Source organism: Balaenoptera borealis (assembly GCF_965194805.1).
Source record: "Balaenoptera borealis genome assembly, chromosome: 1".
Classification (NCBI taxonomy): Eukaryota; Metazoa; Chordata; class Mammalia; order Artiodactyla; family Balaenopteridae; genus Balaenoptera; species Balaenoptera borealis.
Window position 1 is genome coordinate 174,285,692 of NC_138860.1, and position 20,619 is coordinate 174,306,310.

The 20,619-nt window shown below is 55.6% G+C and overlaps 1 protein-coding gene across 11 annotated transcripts in view; it reads right to left on the minus strand.

Moving 5' to 3' along the window:
* The window catches only part of LDLRAP1 (low density lipoprotein receptor adaptor protein 1), a 48,325-nt gene extending 29,007 nt beyond the window's left edge, over positions 1-19,318 (minus strand). For 3 of the 11 annotated variants that reach the window (XM_082398359.1, XM_082398360.1, XM_082398356.1), the window contains exons 1-7: positions 19,125-19,318; positions 10,407-10,549; positions 9,476-9,588; positions 7,014-7,128; positions 1,617-1,689; positions 1,145-1,231; positions 487-617 (exon numbers count right to left, since the gene is read on the minus strand). In XM_082398359.1, the coding sequence (XP_082254485.1) occupies positions 487-617; positions 1,145-1,231; positions 1,617-1,689; positions 7,014-7,128; positions 9,476-9,588; positions 10,407-10,549; positions 19,125-19,212 (750 nt within the window). In that variant the 5' untranslated portion in view covers positions 19,213-19,318. Of the gene's footprint in view, positions 1-486; positions 618-1,144; positions 1,232-1,616; positions 1,690-7,013; positions 7,129-9,475; positions 9,589-10,406; positions 10,649-19,120 lie in introns of all 11 variants that reach the window. The other 8 variants (XM_082398362.1, XM_082398361.1, XM_082398358.1 and 5 more) reach the window with 6 other exon arrangements.
* Positions 19,319-20,619: the final 1,301 nt, after the last annotated feature.

A 20,619-nucleotide genomic window follows, 5' to 3' on the forward strand; every position in this document is an offset into this window, starting at 1 on the left:
TGCAGGCAGAGGTCATCATCATCAATGAAGAAGTGAAAAAGCTGAGACAGAGAGAGGTCAGAGTGCTTGCCCCGGGTCACAGAGTGAGTCAAGGGCCAGGCTGCCTGCCTGAGTCTCAGGCTTCTCGTTCAGAGGGCCGAGGGGGAGAGGCTTCAGGAGCCAAGTGCCCATGCCGAGAACAAGGGGGCCTTTGGCTGGTCCTGCAGTGGGCAGAGCCATGGATGCACAGGCCAAGAGGCCAGGCATTGTGAGGAGACAGCTGTGCTGGGAGCCAAGCCTGTTGGGGACGCAGCCCTAGGTTCAAAGGGGACATTGTTCATCCCCTACCCTGGGTGTGGCTGTTGCTAGGCTGGGTCAGGCCCTCCTAGAGGCCTGCAAGTCACAGGTGCCAGGGCCTGCACCCTGGAGCTGCCTTAGGCCTCATCCAGGGATCAGGCCGAGGCTCACTGGATCCTTGGGGGATCCTCAGGCCACACGACCACTCACCCAGACAACGCTGCTGCTGTTTAAGTCTTGAGGTCGCAGTGCCTCGTCCATGTGAGTGGTGTTAGCGCTGACCGCGGACAGCGGGGCCTTGGCTGTCTCTTCCAAGTCCAGCAGGTTCCCAGTGGCGACCACTATGAGGGGTCAGGTGCGTCAGGAGGAGAGGAGGTCCCTGTCTCCCAGCCCCATCTCTTGGTCCCATCCTGGAGCCTCCTGGGCTACCCTGGTCCTCACTCCCTCCTTGGGCATGGCCTTTCCAGGCCTATCACCCAGAGCCCCACCCTTGCACCTCCCGAAGCAGCTGGACAGCTGCCCACAGGGTGGGAAGTTCTCTCCCACTCATGGTTTAGGCTGAAACCCATATTCACAACAGGTATTAAGTTTTTTAAGAGATCACACAACAAGATGTAAAGTGTATAGGGAGAGATGTATACACAGATTTATATACCTGTATAGAGACATATCTGGAGGAACATGCACCAAAACAAGTCATTTTTCCCCTTTACCTGCATTTGCTAATTTCTCTATAATAAACAAGCATTATTTATTTAACAACAAAACAAAGATAAAAAGCCAGGAGTTTACCCCAGCCCAGGAGGGAGGGGGATCCTCCGGATGAAGGGCCCCGTGCCATGCAGCCCCTCCCCCGCCCAAGACTCACGGCTCTTCAGCGAAGGGGTGCTGTCTCGGCAGCCCCCACCCAGGATGTCCCCTCCGTCTTGGCTGGTTTTCTCCCTCTTCTCCTTCTCTGTGGGACCAAGGCACAGCGCGTTGGAGCCCCCGACCCCAGCACTCCATCCCTAGCCATCACTGGGCAGGGGGTAGGCTGTGGCCAATCTCAGGGGGCAGGTGTTAGGTCTCCAGAACGGAGAAAAGAAACTTCGCATATTTCATTTAACCCTCACAGGGACCCTGGGGGAGGGAGACAACTGTTCCCAATTCTTCAGATGGGGAAACTGAGACTCGGAGGTGAAGGGGCCTGTGCAAAACCACAAAGCAGATAGGTGATGAAGCTGACGATCAGTCCAGGCCTGACTCCAGAGCCTTTACCATCCTCCCCACCCCGACTGCTCTGCTGGTCTTCTTCAACGCCCCTGTACACCCCACCCACCATGTCCACAAACAAGACTCACCTTCCTTGGATACCTGCCAAAACTCAAAGGCGACTTTGAAGGCCTGGGCTACTGTGAGGGTGACAGCCTGGGCCTGAAAAACAGGAAGTGGGGTCGGGGGAGGGGTACAGTGTTAGGCAGGTAAAAGCAAGTCTCAACTGGAGGCCCAGGGACTCCAGGCCAGGCCCACCCTGGCTGTCCCAGGCTCTGGAATGCCTGATGGGCGGAGGCAGAGTCCTGGCCCCTCCCACATCACCAAAGCAGATGTAATGAGGCCACACCTTCCCCAGGCAGCTGGGCCCCATCTTCACTACCTGGAGCCCAGCCAAGATTCCCACGGGTACTCCAATCCCCACCTTGGCAATGGCTATTCACCTCTACTTTTTTTCCTTAGCCTTTGAGTTCCCCTAAATGCAATTAACTGTGAGGCTTATTTCCTCCGAGAAGTCCTCCCTAATTACCTGAGGACTGCACACAGTAACTTAGTCCTTAAAATGAGAGAACAGAAAAGCCAGAGTTGGAAAGGACCCCGCCACTGCCTGAATGAGCCACAGCTGGAGAGGCAAAGCTTAGACTCTGGTTACTACTATGCTGGGTCAGAGGGGCTTATAACTGAATGCCAGAAAGGTAGTAGGAGGCTTCTACATTTCCTGGCAGGAGCAATATGTCAATGAGGGCCCAGGGCAGAAGACTAAAACCATCCAGTGCCACAACCCACCTGTAAAGAAGGGCCCTACCTTGTCCCTCAACCCCTGGGGGACTCCCATCTACTCCTTCAAACCCAACTCAAATGTCACCACCTCTCTCACGTCACGTCACGTCGCAGGCACTGGGCTCCCACATCCCTGCCTACTTCTCTCTGGTGTCACGCATATGAAAGTGTCACCAGCTCACATGCCTGTGTCACCCCACCTGGGTGCTCCCTGAAGGCAAGCATCGACTCTGAACACCCCTGATTCCCAGAGCCCTCCAGGGGTGTCTAGGATGGTGGCTGAATTGCATGTGCCCGGGGGCAGGTCTCCTGAGGCCTTACACTCCAGCCAGGACCTACCCTTAGCCCACCTTCAACTCAGCCCTTTCCTCTCTGATTCCAGTTCAGGGTTAATCAGCTCAGCTTCTGGGAGTAGAAGTCCCAGAGCTCGCAACTGTAGCCGGAAGCAACATGTAGCCTCCTCTGCAAGCTCGGCCTGGGGAAGAAAGCGCCAGACTCTTTCAAGTGTACAAGTTCAGGCCTAACCAGCCTCAGCCCCACTCCCTTCGCCTCCGCCAGACAACTCAATTTAATTGAGAAATGAATCTGTGGCTACTGCCTTTAAAAATTTTTTTAAATTTAAAATCCCTAAACAAGCTGACTGAGCCATGCCAATTAAATTTCACGAAGTATAAAATCTCATTTGAATGTCTCTGTCATTTACATTTTTGATGGAAGTACGGGCGCTTTATGGCAAAACTTAAATATGGTAATTAAGTATGAAACTCTTCACAGCTGTTTACAATTTAAGCTGTCACGTCTGGATCAAGTTTAATAGACCCAGTTACCATTGAGAATTGCCCATGAAATAAAAATATGGGCTAATTACCAGCCAGAGTCAGATCACTATACGCCCAAGCAAGGGCTGGTCACCCAGTGTGGCAGGGAGATGGGAACGCCATTATTTTTGCCTCCAGGAAATCTGAGGGCACAAGCCTGACACTGTTTTTGCATAAATCTGCTTGTTCATTTGCGTACATCCCCGCCCTTTCACCCTGAAGTCCCGAGCTGCAAGTTAAACCAAATATAACTCAAGATGCAGATGCATGCAGGTGACTGAAAGCCCAGGCTGGGCGGAGACTGGGAGGGGGTGGGCCCCATTTTCCTGGGCGACTCCAGGAATCTGGGCACTAGCGATGGAAGGACTGCTCAGGCCTGCCCACCGAAAAGCCCTCCTTGACTCCGCAGGCCAGAAACCTGCCCCTCCTGAGTGCCTCTGGCCTGTGGGTCTGTCTTATTACCCTGACCAGGTACTGCCTTGCCCAGTTTTTCACGTCCCTGTCTTGTTCTGGGTAACCAGGCTGTCAGCTTCTCACGGAGACCAGGTCTAGCTTAGGGCTGCAGACCTGGGCCAGGACCCCGGAATCCAGGACCCCAGCCAGGTTCTCAAACCAAGTCGGGCCAGGTGCCCTGTACAGCCCTGCTGCCCAGAAGCATAAATCACTGCACAAAAGGATGACCTGAGGAATGCCAGTGGCCTGGGAGGGAGAATAGCCCTGCCGCACCCGACCCCAGGTAGAATTAGGGGGTCCACCTGTACTGCAACCCTGGGCTCCCCACCGATGCCAGCAATGGCACCTTCACTTCAGAGCCCAGAGGCTGAAGTGCTGGCTGAGGCCTCCCAGGTGGGCAGATGGAAACATTTCTTTGTACAGAACCTTATCCTGGCCATGCCCAAAAGAAGCCACAGGGAAAGAGAAGCCAGGTGGTTGGGCTGCCTGAGCTGAGCTGAACTGGTGGGTGACCCAGAAAGGGACCCATTTGCCCCTCAATCTGGGTGGGTCCTAGGCTTCGTGCTCATTCAGGCAGCCCAGCAAGGAAGGGTGGGGATGTGGAGACTCTGGGCCCTTGGCCAAAACGACTGAGGGCTACGTCAGCATCCAAATTCAAGGCTCCCCTGAGGTTGACTCTACCTAGCCATCCACCCAGGATCTGGTGACATCTGAATACCCAACCCCCAATCATACCACTTCATTTTGCACCTCTGTGCCTTTGCACGTGCTGATTCCTGTGCTAGAGTGCACCCACCCCCTCACCACCCTGCCCCATTTTTCTTGGCCTGGCAAACTCCTACTTACTACTCATCCTTCAAAGCCCATCGCAAAAATGTCTCCTTCTCTGAGAACTCTTCATGTGCCACCTCCAGAGTGACTTAATAACCTCCGCCTGAGAACCAAGCTCCCTGTATGCCCGTTACTGAATCCCGGCTCTTCTCTCCCATTGCCTCGTTCGCATCTTCACGGCCACCCTGGGTCCCCAGTGCCCGACACAGAGCTCAGCCTGGGACAGGCAGCAGCAAGCATGTGGAGGGACCTGCCAGCAGGCAGGATGCGGACTGAGGCGCCCATTTCACCTCCTGCCTCCTCCTCAGAAACGTCCACTCCGCCCTGAGAGTCTCAGGGTCTCCAACGTGGCCAGACCATGAGGCCATAACACACTGGCAGCTTGGGCTCAGCTGAGGCCTTGGGAGCCACAAGGACACTACACGCATCAGGTGGTCTACTGACATCGCCCTGGGCTGGGCTGTCTCTCCAAGGGGCCTCCCCAGGGCTCCCTGAAATGGGGAGGCCAGGCGGGAAAGGCTGGAGATGGACAAGCCAATATCCAGCCGCTCCTGATACAGATGAGAATGGGCCAAGAAAAGCGAAGAGTCTGGGCCCTGGGTGTCCAGCAGGAGCCCGTCCCTCTGCCCGATGGCTCTGCTGTCAGCACCAAGCAGTGGCTGGCTGTTTTCCCCAGTACCTGACCTCTTGGCCTGGGGCAGACTGGTTTTGTTCAAGCCTGTCTAAAGTCCTCTGGCCCAAGGCCAGGCTCCCTTAGCCGCTGGGCCAGCATCCACTTTCTTTTACCCCCGACCTCCCCATCCCAGAGGAAGCCTCTACATGTTGGGAGCCCCTGCACTGCAGCAATGGCTGAGGGCCAGCTGCCCCTGCCCAGTGCCTGCTCTGGTCAGTGGGGAGGAAGAGACAAACAATGGGGACATAATGAGCTTGTTCTGTGGGAACAAGGCTGTCACGGGAGAAGCCACCGCAGCTCAGGGACCTAGGGCATCATGAGGCCCCGGGTGAGTGGCTGGCGACACCGAGTCTGCAGGAAAGAAACAAGGTGCAAAAAAGAAACTGAGACCTTTCAGAACAACCCTGGAGGTCACTGAGGTGACCTCCTCATTCTGTTGATGGCATGCAGCCCAAAGAAGGTCAGGGTCTTATCCACGGTCACAGAGGATCAGGCCCCTGGTCTGTCTCCTCCTACAGTGCTCCTTCCACAAGACCTGTGGTAGGCTGAATCGTGCTCCCTCCACCCCACCCCACCCCACCCCCAGTAAGATGTCCACATTCTGATCCCTAGAACCTGTGAATGTTACCATACATGTCAAAAGGAACTTTGCAGATGTGATTAAGTTAAGGACTTAGAGATGGGGGATTATCCTGGATTACTCAGCGGGCCCAATCACAAAGGGCCTTATGAGAGGGAGGCAGGAGGGTGAGAGTCAGAAATAGCAATGTGATGACAGAGCAGAGAGGGAGACTGGAAGATGCTCCACTACTGGCTCTGAAGTTGGAGAACAGGGCCCTGAGGGGTAGCAGAAAGCCTGGGTGGGGCGGGGGTCACTTTAAGACTGTGATGTCCTGGATATGTCCTTGATGACATGGGGAGGGGAAAGGATTCTATCTCCTTGGCTATAAGGACCATAGGGCACAGGAACTGGGGCTCTGGGCTTCGTACACAGAGGTTAACAGAGGCCAATACTAAATCAATAAATGTCGGGAACCTCCTTACAGGGCGGATGCTCAGACCTTGGGGGCCTCAGAAACAATAACTTCAATGCCAAAGGCTGACTCACTCCAGCTGCTTGCCACGAAGTTCAAGACAAAAGCCCAGAGACCACTGAGGTCCAGCTCGTCCCAGCTAGATGTGTCAGGGTGGCCTGGAAGTGGGGTAAGGGACTCCTGGCTCCTCACAGTCATGCAGGGAGAGGAGAAACGTGGGTTTAGACCCTCTGCTAGCTAACGGCACCCTCTGCTAGATGATAGCTAGCCACATCATCTTCAGCAAGAGAGCTGACCTCTGTGAGGCTGTTTCCTCATTAAAAATAAAAATAAAAACAATGAACGTAGTTACAGCGCCCACCTTGCAGAGTTGTTCCGAGAAGTAAATGAGACGATACCTTCAAGATTACCACTGAAACAGGCGCAGAGTAGGTACCAAAATATGGTCATTTCCCTCCCTTCTCTGGCCACAGCAAGCCAGGTCCTCTGAGGGCCCTCGCCTTTGCCTTTCACACTGGGCACCTCTGATCACCAGTCTCTATAGACTAATCCCTATAAGGCCCTGCACCTTATAGTGACAGGAGACCCCCCACCCCAGATCTCAAATCCATCAAATCACATTATAGAGAGGAAGCGGCTCAGGGCACTCACTGGGAACGAGGGCTTGTCGCTGCCCACAGGCCAGCCGAGGGCAGCCCATCCTGACAGGTGGCCTACCTGACTGTAGCCCTACACGGTGCCCTCAGCTCTCAGCACCCACTTGAGGTTGCCAGGGATTTCATACTTTCTTTAACTGACGTCACCTTTGGGTCCTGCCTTCCCCCCAGTCAGGGCCCACAAGGCAGGGCTGCCAAGGCGAGGCTAGAGCCTGCCCAAGCCCAGCCTCTCCCCACTGACCATCTTCTGCTTGGTGCAGAGGAAAGCGTGGCACTCAAGATTCTCGTTGTGCTGGCTCTGTGCGATGTACGCAAACACTTTGTCATGCATCTTGTCTGCTGTGCAGTAGGAGATTCTGAAAGGCAAGTGGCAAGTGTCACCAGACTCCGGCACAGGGGCCTGACCACATCCCGAAAGCCCCTTAGAGCATCTCCTCTGAGTTCCAGAAAGCCTGCCATCCCACTCCACCAGGGTGGGACTCTGGGCCTAGCATTCGGGGCCATCCATGGGGTGCGGGAGAGTGGGGAAACCCAGGCTAGGCAAGAAGGAGTGGTGGTAAAGACTGGAGGAAGGGCTTCCCTGGTGGCGCAGTGGTTAAGAATCTGCCTGCCAATGCAGGGGACAAGGGTTCGAGCCCTGGTCCGGGAAGATCCCACATGCTGCGGAGCAACTAAGCCCGTGCGCCACAACAACTGAGCCTGCGCTCTAGAGCCCACGAGCCACAACTCCTGAGCCCGCGTGCCTAGAGCCCATGCTCCGCAACAAGAGAAGCCACCGCAATGGGAAACCCGCGCACCACAACGAAGAGTAGCCCCCGCTCACTGCAACTAGAGAAAGCCCACGTGCAGCAATGAAGACCCAACGCAGCCAAAAATAAAAAAAAAAAAAAAAAAAAAAAAAAGACTGGAGGAAGGGCACATCCCCCCTCTACTGAGCCACATCCCAAAATAGTAGTAGGTGAGCCCTTACTGTACACCAGGCAACGTTCTAGATATCACCTCACTGAATTTTCAGAACTGCCCTCTGAGATGGGTTCTAGTACTATCCCCACTTTTCAGGTGAGAAAACTAAGGCTAAGAGTCTCAGACCACCAGGCTAGTTTCCGGAGGCCGTAACCACTGCCACGCTGCCTCTTAAGAGTTTGTGCTAACCAGCTGGAAAGGGGGGCAGGACACTACCCTGCCCACAATGCCCTTCACCTGAGTGTCGCCCACCTGCCCTCCCTTTGATCACACACCTGTGCACAGGTCAGATGAGTTACAGGCCCATCTCTCCCAGGGTGACTGAGACTACTGACAGCTTCTCTTAGAGCTGTGGCCAGGGGAAAAGGAGCTGGGAGTAGGGCGGGGGCCTAGGAGGGAGACACAGCAGCTCCCTCCTCTTGAAACACCCTCTCCCCCCTTGTCTGATCCCTCCCCGCTGCCTCCAGTCATCCTGGGAATCCCAATTGGGAGAGGAGCTGGCAGCCCAGAGGTGGGACAGGAGCTCAGCAGACTCCCTCACCTCACGCGGCCCCAGTTTCAATCACAGGCATTGACAAAGGGATCAGCACCACTTAAAACCTCCAGGTGGGCAGAGGGAGGGGGTGCCAGGTTCCCAACTGCCTCTTCTCCAACCCAGGGGATCCAGCCTCCTGTCCTAAATGCCCTGGGTCTTCGGTATCAATCAACTAGATCCTGCTATTTTTCAAGCCCCAGCAAGGCGCCACCTCCCGTGAGAGGCCCTCCCAAGTTTCCCCAGGCAGGCCTCTCCTTCTCTGCCCTCTTGGGACACACTTATACTCTATCCCCCATGTCCTCTGCTCCATCCCCTCCTAGACTGGAAGCTCCTTGAAGGCAGGGGCTGGGTCTGATTCCTCACCTGGCACAGACCTCAGCAGAGCAGGTACTTGGACACCAGCTAGAAACTCTAAAACCACCCCCTCAACACACATCCACCCCCCCCCCAACAAACCCCAGTACTGGCTTTGCTCCAGCCAGCTGAGCCACCTGCTTGGAGACAAGGCAAGAGAGTGCAGGGACGAGAGGCCTGACAGAACTCTGGCCTCGGTGTCCTGGGCGTAGCTCGGCCACTTCTCACCACGTGGCCTTGGGCAATTCACTTTCTGGGTCTCAGCTACCCCACCTGGAAAATGGACCTGAGCTGCCTGTCTCTTCCAGCTCTGAAATCTTACAACTGACCAGCTAAGAGAGAGGCGGGGACAGCCTGAGGCTCCAAGGGCCGGGCCTGTGGCCCTGTGAACAGCGCCCACCCCCTACAGAGATCATCTACACTCTGGCCTCAGACTCTGCCTGAGGCCTCCCTGGCCTCTCTCTCCCATTTCCGCCTGGCCAGATGTCCAGAGCTGAGCTGCTGCATTCCCAGCGAAAAAAGCAGTGACTGCGCAGCTCTCTGCTCCAAGCCTGACTCAGCAGCACACTTGAGGGCTGGGGTGGGGGGCAGGGGTGTCCCAGGCCGGCTGCAACCAGTGATAATGGCAGCAGCAAGTGCCAGTTGGCCACATGCTCGCTGGGAGCCAGGCGCTGGGCATCCAGGGCTTCATAACCGCACACCGGGCGGGATCTGTTTCCAACCCCACACACAGAGGAGGAAACTAAGGCCCCAAGGTCACCCAGATACGAAGTGGTAGAGTCTGGATTCAGACAAAGCACTCCATCCACTGCCCCGAGCAGCAGAGCGAATGTGCGCAACGCTGAGCGTACCTGTAAATGGACACGTTCTCAATGAGCTGGCTGCTGATGCTGTCGGTCAGGATGATCCCCCGTGGCGACACCTTGAGAGTCACCTTCTGCAGCTTCTTCCCACTGGCCTTGGCCTTGGGGCAGACGTGGGTCAGAGGAGCCTACCTGCCTCACTTGGGACCCACCCTCGTGGGCTACACCCAGCTGCTCTAAGCCCCAGACGCGAGGCCCACGGGAGGCCTCACCTTAGGTGACTGGCAGACATGATGGGGAAGACAATTCAGCCAACATCTTCTTCTAATAAACACAGGGACAAGTGTCACTCACTGAGTACCCGCTGTCTGCCAAGCACGGGACCTCGAGTCATCCTCACAGGCGGCAGGGCTTTGCCTCAGGAGAAAACGGGCTCAGAGGGGTTAAGGGAGTTGCCCAAGGACACACAGCTAGGAGGGACCTCAGACTTTGAGGGCTGAATGCGCTATCACAGCCTAGCAGGATGGGGACTCCACGCTCCACCCACCGTACCTGCCAGGGCCTGAGCAGAGGGGGCCGAGACCACCAAGAGAGGTGGACTCATAGGGCACACGCTCACTCAGAGCTGGGGAGGAAATCCAGTCCCTCAGGCCACAGGGCAAGTGGCTGGGTGCCAGCAACCCTCCCGCTATCCCTCCCTGGCACTAAGTTACCCACCCCAGGCCGGTGGCCTGAGCTGAGGAAGGGGAGGCTTAGAGAGGCCATGGCCACAGCAGCTGGAGAGGAGGGCACTGACCGGACCCTGTCAGCCCAATGGCTGCCCTCTCGAGTCTCTAAGCTGGACGCAGGGGGGCACAGGGGCAGGGCAGCTGCAACACATTCAGTCAGGGTGATACGCAGGGGATGGGTGCTGTCCCCCGACCCCCAGAAGGAGCTACTCCCTCCTCGTGCTCCCACAGCCCCCCCTGACTGGGCTCACCGTGGCCACGATCCTCTTGACGGCGGCGGCCGACAGCTCCTCACCCTTGGGCTGCTCCACCAGCGTCATGCCCAGGTACTTGAGGCTGAAGAGCATGCCCTCGAGCAGTGTCTCCCGGGTGTCTGTCCAGTTCTCGGGCAGCTCTGGGCAGAGGAGGATAGGCGCTCAGACCCCGCCGGGCAGGGCCCACCACAGCGACAGCGCCTGCAGCCCCCGTCTCCTAGGAAGACCCAGCAGGGACACTGGGGTCCCCCATCTATCATGACTTTTATCTTTAATAAAGGACTAACATTTTCTAGTACGTACCAGGCACCATGGTAGGAAGCGTTACATAAAATCTTCTCATTGACCCTCATGAGAACCTATGAGGCAGACACTTTTATCATACCCATTTACAGACAAAGACACTGAGGCCCAGGGAGGCGAAATCACATGACCAAGTCCACAGAGCCAGCAAGTGCAATAGCCAAGAATCAAACTCTTATTTTCAAGTCCAAAGCCCAAACTCTTAACTTCAACGTTAACACTTGCTGAGGGCAAACCATGCCATTTTCTTATTGAATCTTCAACGCAGCCCGGTGAGATGGGTATTATTCCCACTTTACGGATTAGGAAACTGAGGCTCAGAGAGGTGAAGTCGTCAGACAAAGACCACATACAATGAGTAAAGGGTTGGAGTCAGAATTCAAAACTGGGTGGTTCCCATGGCCCCAGCCTGGCCTGCTTTCCTCCATCTGCACAGCCACAGAGACCAAAAGGTAGGGAGGAGTGGGACCAGGAAAGAGACAGCAGCCCAAGGAGGGCGGGCGTGGGGTAAGGCTTTGTGGGGAAAGGGGGAGGTGACTGCTCAAAAAACATCATATGAAGGCCACTGAATCTGGAAGACCTGGGTTCAAATCCCAGCTCTGCTTCCCCCCACCTGCACGGTCTTGGGGAAGGCCCCTCTCCTCTTTGAGACTAATAATGCCTGGGCTACAGCAATGGCACACAGCAGGACACATGGGAAGGATCCTCTGAAAGCTCTGATCACGACTGAGGTCAGGAAGGTTGGGAAATGAGGGGATGAGTCTGGCTTACTGGGTGGTGAAACAGACCAGGAGGGAGAGTTGGAAAGAGGCCTCCATTTCACCCCACCCACGTGAGAGAGGGCCCTGAGCAGGCAGAGGGACAGGAGGGGAAGTGTGGTCTTCACTGTGGGAGGGGTCACACAAGAATTCACAGGAGTGCCTCGTCCCCCAAATTGAGACCCAGGTGAGCAGGAATTTGTTAACCTGTCATCCAGAGCCTGGCATGCAGCTGGCATTCCTGAGTGAAGGAACCCAGACAACCCCAAGGCTTTCAGGCCTGCAATGCCTCCAACCCCACCCTCAGCTCTGGACCCTGGACCACTGCCCTCCAGCCTCTGCCCTTAGGCCTCCACCCCACATGAAGCCAGCCCCCACTGAGAAGACCCCAAAGTGACCCCATCCTCTGTCCCATCAACCATGAGTCTATTTCATTTGATCCTCCAAAGAGAATCAGAAAGTCCCCGAGGTGTCCCAGTCCTGGGTTTGGTGATGGGAACCCTGGAGCAACTCAGACATGGGCCTTGCTCTCAAAGAAACCAAGAATGTTGCCACCATCAGGGCAAAACAGAGCTACAGTAACAACAAAGCAGCAGCTCTTACCATTACCTCTAACACTCACGGCTACCTTGCAAGCTGGCATTCTTTCATTCCCATTTCACAGAGGAGGAAACTGAGGCTCAAAGGACAAGTAATTTGCCAAATTAGTTGTCTATTTGACATTTAAAGCCCAAGTTCCTAACCATTAGGCAAACGCTATCTTGCCATGAGGCAAACTACCCTCAGTTTAGCAAAAGGTCATGGAGAAGTTCCTAGAGGCAGAGGTATTTCCCCCCCCGTAATTCTTAATTCCTGAGGCTTCCTCTCTGTAGGTAGATGCCTAGACCACCACTTTCAACCCGATATTCATCTAAGCAAGGATGGCAGACTATGTGCTGCCATGCCTGTCGCCTGTGTCCTTGGCAGACATTGCTAATCAACTGCAGCCCTATTCCCTCTGATTTAAAGGCTTTGAACTGTTTCTCAAAAAAAGGCTCCTGGCTGGCAATACCAATCCATCAGGGGTGGCCTTGTTCATCTCATTAACCATCCCTGCCCCACGGCAAACATCCTTCCTCTCCCCATTTTCATGTCTTCTCTCTCCCATTTCCGCCAGCTCAGCCCTTTCCTGGCCCCTCTCCAAAACCACTTCCGCTCCCTCCATTCCGAAAGGGCCAAAGCTTGCCAAGGTCACAGACGACCTCTTTGCTGTCAAAATGTTCCCCAGTCCCCCCCTGACCTCTGAAATGCTCGGCATTTTTCTGCAATCCTCCTTCCCTGGCCTGACCCTTCCCCTCTTCTATGGCCTCCTGGAAGAGAGCCCTGGTAGACTGGTTGCCACTCATCAGCCTCAGAGGCCCTCTGCCCGACCTCCTCACTTGACAGATGATAAAACTGAGGCCCAGAGAAGGATGGGACTTGTGCAAGGTCACACAGCAATCAAAGGGACCCCAGCTCCCAAACCACTACTGGCAATTCCCACAAGGACTGTTGCGAAGTGATAGGTTGCCCAGCCTCATCTCCCCCACAATATCCCTGCACGCAAGCACACGCACACACATGCACACGCACACACATGCAGGCGCGCACACACAGCAGAGGTTCCAATCAGACACAGCTTCTTCCCATGATGTAACATTTACTTTCCCACTTCTGTGCCTTTGCTCAAGGAGCTCCCTCTACCAGAAATGCCCTTCCCTTTGCTTGATTGAAACCCCTCACATCCAGCCTCCTCCAGGAAGCCTTCTTTGAGGCAGTATAGCCTAGTGGTTAAGAGCAAGGGCCTTAATCCTAGAATCCACTGAGTGAGCCTGAGCAAGTTAATTACTTTCCCTGAGCCTCAGCTGTCTCTCCTATAAAGTGGGAGAAGCAAAAGTCTCCAGCTCACAGGGCTGTGGTGACCCTTTGATGAGATAATAACACACGACAATGAGACAATAAAATGTAATGTGCTTAGCACAGGGCCCCACCCATGGTTTTGCCTCCTGGGGCCTGTTCCTCCTGTCAGGGGTTTCTCTGCCCCTCCTGAGTATGGATCTCCTTCTCTTCCTCCCACAGCCATATCACCACCACCAAGCAGCTGCCTGCTGTGTGTTTTCCTGTTGAGTCTGCCTCCCCCAGGAGCTAGTATGGAGAAGGCGCATTCCTGCTCAGTGCTGCTGCTCTGTCTCATTCTACTTCTCCCTGCCCCTCCCAGGCCCAGCAGAGATCCTCCTGCCCCTCCAGGGAACCCTGCCTCCGCGCCTATACTTCTGGGCATGATTCATCTCTTCAGTGAGGTGTAAGTTCTCGCACACCCCACACCCTCCCTGAAGAAACCAGAACCAAATAGCACTCAATAAAGACAGAGGTAGGGTTCACTGCCACACTGGCCCGGTCACCATCCAGCCACCTCAGATAGGCTGCAGGCCACATGCTCCTTCCCAGGAGGAGCCCAGGGTTTCAGGAAGAGCTCCCGGAGGCCCCCAGGCAAATACAGGCCTGAGTCCACAGCGCTGTTCCGGTCCTGGTTATTTTTGGCCCTGTAGTGGGTAATGACTGCACTATTTTAACTTTACGATTTTACAGATGACCTGCTGTCAGAATTAGCTGGGGATGGATGGACCATACGCCCAGTCTAACTTGTAGCTGCAAACATGTACTCTTTTCTTATTAAGCGGGCCCCTGCCCAGGAGTCAGAGCTCTTGTGCCCTTGTGCCCCTTCTGCTGCCCTGGGAGACCCAGCCTGGCTGGTGCCTGGAACATCAGAGCTGCAGCCAAACCCATGGGCCAGGGGGGAACCTCCAGCAGGGGTCCTGGCCTCCAGCCTCCTCCAGCCTGGTGGGGAGATGGCCTCAGGAGCCACAGAGTGACATCTCAAAAGAGGACCCAAGCTCTGCTGTGACCTGGAGTGTGGCTGCTTCTCTAGGCCACAGTCTCCTTACCTGACAAATGGGCTCAGGCCTGCAGGAGTGTCATCAGAAAAAGGTTCAGCATGTGAGAAGTGCTAGGCAAATTTGAGAAGTTGTTAAGACTATCAAAAGAAAATGATAATTTAAAAAAGGTAATTCCCTGCGGTCCAATGTTTAGGACTCGGCGCTTTCACTGCGGGGGCCCGGGTTCAATCCCTGGTCGGGGAAATAAGATCCTGCAAGCTGTGGGGCACGGCCAAAAAAAAAAAAAAAAAAAAAGATAATAGCAGCAGCTACCATTCCTAAGTACTTACTTATACTGTAAGAGAAAAATATGCTGTCAGGGTTAAAATGATGAGGTCTGGAGACGGGCTGTGGGGTTCATAGTCACTCTACCTCCCTGGTCCTTGGTTTCCTCATTTAAAAATGGGGACAACAACTGTACCCACCCTATGGGGTTGTTGTGAGGATGAAACTAGCATACACATGAGGTGGGCTTAGAACGGTGCCTGGTAGATACCGAGTGTGAGTGTTGTGTCATTACCAAGGGTCAAGTGCAAAGAGCTTTAATGTGTACATAGCCATTTGCAGTACTTCATGAGGAGTCAAGGATATATTAGGACTCCCATTTCACAGATGAAGACGCTCAGAGGTGTCTGGCCACGACTCATAATCCACAGTGCTGGGCCTTGAGTCCCATAGCTGTGCTCGTTGCCCTCTCCTGCAGCCCACCAAGCCCCTTCCCATGAGCAGGGCCAGGCTCGGGATCACCCAGGAAGAATGGGTATCCTGCCCTGGAGGCTGCCCGAAAGGAGCGTCTGGCTCACTTTCAGTGGGCAGTGGGTGACCTGACTCCTTCAAGCCACACGCCCCTCCCTCAGCCGCCAGACCTGTGAGAAGCAGCGTCCCAGCCTCCAGTTAAATGTCCCTTGCACTTGCTGTTCCCTCTGGCTGGAAAGCTGTTCCCAGATTCCTCCCTCCTTGTACTGTATTCATATGTGTGTTCACACCTCCTCCGAGAGGCCTTCCCTGACCCCCTGCACTGACACTCTCAGTGCCCCCACCTTTATCTCCTCGGTGGGTACCATTTCCACACACGCCACCTGACACGCCACTCTCTGGCTGCCGGAGACTCAGAGGCCCACGCGGGCTGGGGCAGAAAGAGCTCCTGTTCCCAGCAGCCCCACTCCCACCACTGACGGGAACTGCCCCGCAAATGGAGTAACTGCTCCAGAGCTACCCACAGGTGGCGTCCCAGCCGCCCACAGTGGAAACTGGCTTCATGTTGTCCACTCTTTGGACTCCTTTCCCTTCTCGCTTCTCCTAAGAACATTTCCTGGGATCTCTTCCCAAATAAGTGACTTTACTCAGATCCCTATCTCAGCATCTGCTTCTAGAAGAACCCAAAGACACCACCCATCATTTCCTCACCCGCTTTATCTTTCTCCTCTTGGCGTCACCACCACCCACAAGCACCCCACTCATCTGCACCCTGGTCATGCTGTCTACCTCCTCCCCCAGAGGGCTGGCGCTATCCGAAGAGAGATGGACGCATTCCCCAGACTCCCCGACACCTCTATCAGTGCCCGACACACAGTCAGTGCTCAATACATATTATGGTTTGGGGTTTATCTATATTTTTCATTATAAACATTATAAATAAGGACGAATAGATCTTCCGTCCCCCACCTACCACCATGAACCAGCTTTGTTGAAACCTGCACCTCAGATTTTTTACCCATTCTCATGGAGTTCTCTGACAACCCGTGGAGGAGCCCGAGGGTCAGAGGGACTCCTCTTGGAAATAAGGGTACTGAGGGGCCAGGGTGAACCACCCTTCCAGGCAGCTGGAAGAAAGGAAAACCCAGGCCAAGGACTGAGACAGAATATTTATGGTTCCCAAAGAGATGGGGGAAAAGCCATGTGTGGGAGAAGGAGAGAGCCCTCCTTCAAAGTCAGCACTAACTGGGAGACAGGGGGCCGTGAGGTTCAGGGCAAAGAAGGCTGTCTGCTGCTGGCTTTGCTCTGGGACCTCAGGCAAGTCCTTCTCTGGGCTTCAGTTTCTCTGCAAATTAAACAATGATCATGCTAATCCCAGCTGAGGACCTTGAGGGGTGAGGAGCGAGTCACAGCCGATAGCGGGTATCAAATCTAACCTTGTATACACCGATGTGTATAAAATGGATGACTAATAAGAAAAAATAAATAAATAAAAAATAAACATAAAAAAAAAACAAACTCTAACCTTAACTCCAGTGGCTTCAGTCTGGCCCCAAAACTCAAGCACAGGGCTCAGAGCTTCTTGAGGGTTGGCTCCAAGGCCTGGCTGGGACACCACCACAGGCCAGGCTGCCCCAGCACTTCCGCCCCAGACACACCCCATGGCTTCGCTCTCTACTTGTGGCCACCACTGTCCTCAGGGGCTGCCAGCCCTGCCCCAGTCACTCCCGTGGCCAGAGTCCATGAGGCCACACTGGTAAGACCCCTGGGCTACAGATTTGCAGCTGGCTCTTGGAAGCACTCTGTCGGGGCCAGTGACTCCACTTCCCTGAGCCTCAGGCTCCTTTATCTGAGAAATGAATCTAATAAGAATCCCTGCTCTGTCACCTCAGAGGAGCAAATGCAATAATGGAAGCAAAAACACTATGTAAAAGGTAGAGGGACAAAAGCAGTAGTTACCATTTATTGAACTTTTTCTCTATGCCAGGCAAAACATGATTTCAGTTAACCTGCACCCCCCAAAAAAAATCTGTGGTGGGTACTCCTGTTATTAACAATTTACAGATCAGAAAACTGACTTAATAACCAGGGACAGGTGGGGATTCGCCCTTGCTTATTCTGGGTCCAGAAGGCTCCAGGATGGCACTCTGGGCTTACTGGGGTCTGCCTAATAGGAAGGGGGCTCTCCTCTTCTTTCCTCCACAGACATAGACAGGCTCTGAGCCCCCAAAACTCTTTCCACCACATTAAGTATCAGGTTGAAGGTCCACATGACAGGCAGCGAGAAGGGGAATGGGGGAGAAGGAAACCACCAGTTAGGTGCCAGAAGGAAGTGTTATTGTCAACAACCTTCTCAACATCCCTACTGGGTTAGAATTGTTATGCCCATTTTGCGGATGAGGAAACTGAGGTTCAGAAAGGACAAGTGACTTGTCCAACATCAGAGCAGGCAGGAGAAACTCTTTTCCACCATCCAAGGTGGCTAACTCTCACCCTTCCCCATATTGAGTGAGGGATACCAAGGGAAGGGGGGCTCCCACGTTTCCTTCCCTTGCCCAGAGCCCTGCCCCCCTCCCTTATCCCTAGAGAAAACTGCAGGGTTCCCCCACTGCAACAGGCCGTCATTCTCAGTCCTGATCAAATCCCACAAATATTTAAAGGAGCTATTTTGGGAGTCAATAAATGTGGGAGATGGGTGCATCCCTGGCCTAGTCCAGTCCTAATGGTCTCTGACCCCACCCCTACCAGTAGACACCAGCCCACGTTCCCAATGCCAGTCTTGTCTTGGTTTAGGAGGCAGGCACAGCTGGAACCACAGAGCCAGGCAAGAGGCGGGGCAGGGCAGGCTCCCTAGGCCCAGACACGCTGGCACTCCTGGGCCTCTCCTGGGCCTAGCGAACTAGGGCTCCCCTGGCGGAGCCCTGGAAGGCCAAGAGGGAAGGGGGTGGGGTGTGACTGTACTGACAGCGGCTTCCTGGTGCCTGGAAAGGCCAGGGTCCCAGGCGGTTGGGGCATGGGGGGCAGTGTGCAGGAGTCCTGGCTTTGGCTCCATATCTACCAGGAAGGCTTGAGTGACCCCAGACAAGACCCTCCGTTTCTCCTCGTGAAAAGGGCCGGGTTTCTCAGGCCTCAGGGGAGGGTGCCAGGTGACGGGTTCCCTGAGAGTAACTGGAGACAGGGAGAGGAGGGGGAGCCGGGTGAGGTTCCTCCCAGGCTCCCAGACGCCCCTGGGAGAGGTGGCGGCAGAGTCTGCCATTCGCCTGGGCGCCCAGGGACATGGGAAGTTCAAGCGGGGAGGTGCGAGAAACAAACAGGTTTCAAAAATAGCCAGGAGGCCGGCCTTGGCACCACCTGGACCCAGCCAGAGGAGGGGACAACGGGGTCTAGATGGGCCGGTGTGTGGCAGGTACCTCCCAAGACCCCAGGTTGAGCCTCGCCCCCAACTTCAAGTAGGTACCTGCAAACCCGGGCTCACACTGAGTCGGTTTCTGGGCGTCCGGGAGTCAAAAGGTGACCTCGTGGATTGGACTAGGGGAAGGGGGCAAGGGGGCTCCCGCCGGCCGCTGACCTCGGGGCCAGAGTGCTGGGGTGCGGGATGGGGGTATCTTCCCAAGCCCCTGCCCCATGCCCCCTCCCCCGGGTACCGACGCTGAGCTCCTTCCTCCCCTGGCTGTCCAAAGAGGGGACGTGCTGGGGTCGCGCAGGTCTCTTCCTCTGACCTGCAACCTCCCTCCGACTGCAGCCCGCACCTTGGGACCCCGAGCTCCGGTTTCTTCCCCCAGCTTCTGCCCTTCCTCCCCAGCCGCACAGAATGGGGACGGGAGTAGGAACACAGCTTGACCCTCGGCGACCCCGAATCCCGCAGGGCCGGGTAAGGTCGCTCCCGGCCACAGGGCGCGAGTCAGGCCCTGCCTCTCCCCCCCCGGGGCTCTGAGGAGGAGGGTCCATGCGCCCCGACCCCCGCCCGGCCCCCGCCGGGCCCCGGTGGTCGCGCACGCACTCACTCCGGTGCCGGCCGCCGCCCCCCCAGCTCTGCTTGGCGAGGCTGGGGCTCCTGATCAGCGCCCGCCCGGCGGACTTGAGCGCGTCCATGGCAGCTCGGGCCGCCGCCGCCGCCGCCGCCGCCAAAACTCCGTCAGGGAAAACTTTCCGCCGGGGCCAGGCGGCTCACGGGCTCCGCGCTCCTCCCCTCCCCGGCGCGAGCTCCGCGCCGACGTCCGCCGGGGCGGGGCGAGGGCCGGCCAGGCTCCTCCCCCGGCCCCGCCCCGCCCGGTCTCTGCCCCATTTCCCCAAGGCTGTCCAGACAAAGGGCGCCCCTGAGGCAGCGAGCCTAAAGCCCTAGACGCCCCCTCTTTTCCTCTCTCTCCCCAAACCCCTTATTTCCCACCAGGTAGGAGGCTGAGGGTCGGAGAGCCGCTGCTCCCGCCGCGGGAGGCGCTGGGCTAGGATATCTAGACAGCTGAAAGTTACTTGGAGACCATTTTACAGATGGGGAGACTGAGGACGGGAGAGAATGGGCTTGTCCAAGAGAAAGGTGATGCCCACTGCAGTGGGAGGCTTGGAAAGAGAGCTGACAGTGGTAGCACTTTGCTGGGAACAGGGCCGGAGTATAAAGTTTGCCTTAGCAAGACCCGTTGGGCACTTTACTCACCCAACAGACTCAGCCTGCTCCCTGGCACCACCTGGGCACTCTGGGCTGCCCCCTGCCCACCCTACTCCCCAAGTAGCCTCAGAGGTGGTGTGGCCTTGGTGTTATGCTCTGAGGTGTGGGGAAAGGAGTCTTAGTTCTAGCACTGACTTTCAGTGTGACTGACCTCAGGCAAATCCTTCCCCTCTCTGGGTCTTAATCTTTATCTGTAAAGTGAGATGAGATCCTGTCTCTAGTGATCCTTCCAATCTACCAGACCTTGACCCAGAGCCTGCCCTGCTTGATAGGAGGCACTTCAAGAGGAGTCTGGATTCTAGAATTCCTCAAGCACAGATGTTCTAAGTCCAGGATTTAGAATTCTCTCTAGAATCCTGTACCTTCCTGTCAGGCTTTACCAAAGGGAGTCAAAAGGAGAGCACATATATCCAGGCCACAGCCTGGCTTCTGGGGGGTGGGCATGTTGCATCAGTAAGGTGAACTTCCGTCTCTGGGATTGCTTCTGGCTCAGAAGGCAGGAGTCCTGTTCCCATGTTGGGGGAAAAACAGGACTGTGCTGTCACCAGCGGGACAGGGAGGCTGGCATTCCTCTGTAAGCTAAGTGCTTTTTCGGCCATTCTGTCCTTTGCTTCAGCAACACTGCAGCCAGCAGTAGACCCACTTTACAGATAAGAGCCCAAGGCCTGGGAGAGAAGCACTCACTGCAGGTCTCTGCAAGTCAGAGGCCAGGATCGAACTCAAACCCAGTACCTTAGGCTACAGTAGAATGCCAGGAGTCTGAACGCAGCTTTCCTCCTTTTGGTGGTTGTGAATTCACCTTTCTGAGCCTCATCTGTATAAGGGGCAACAATACC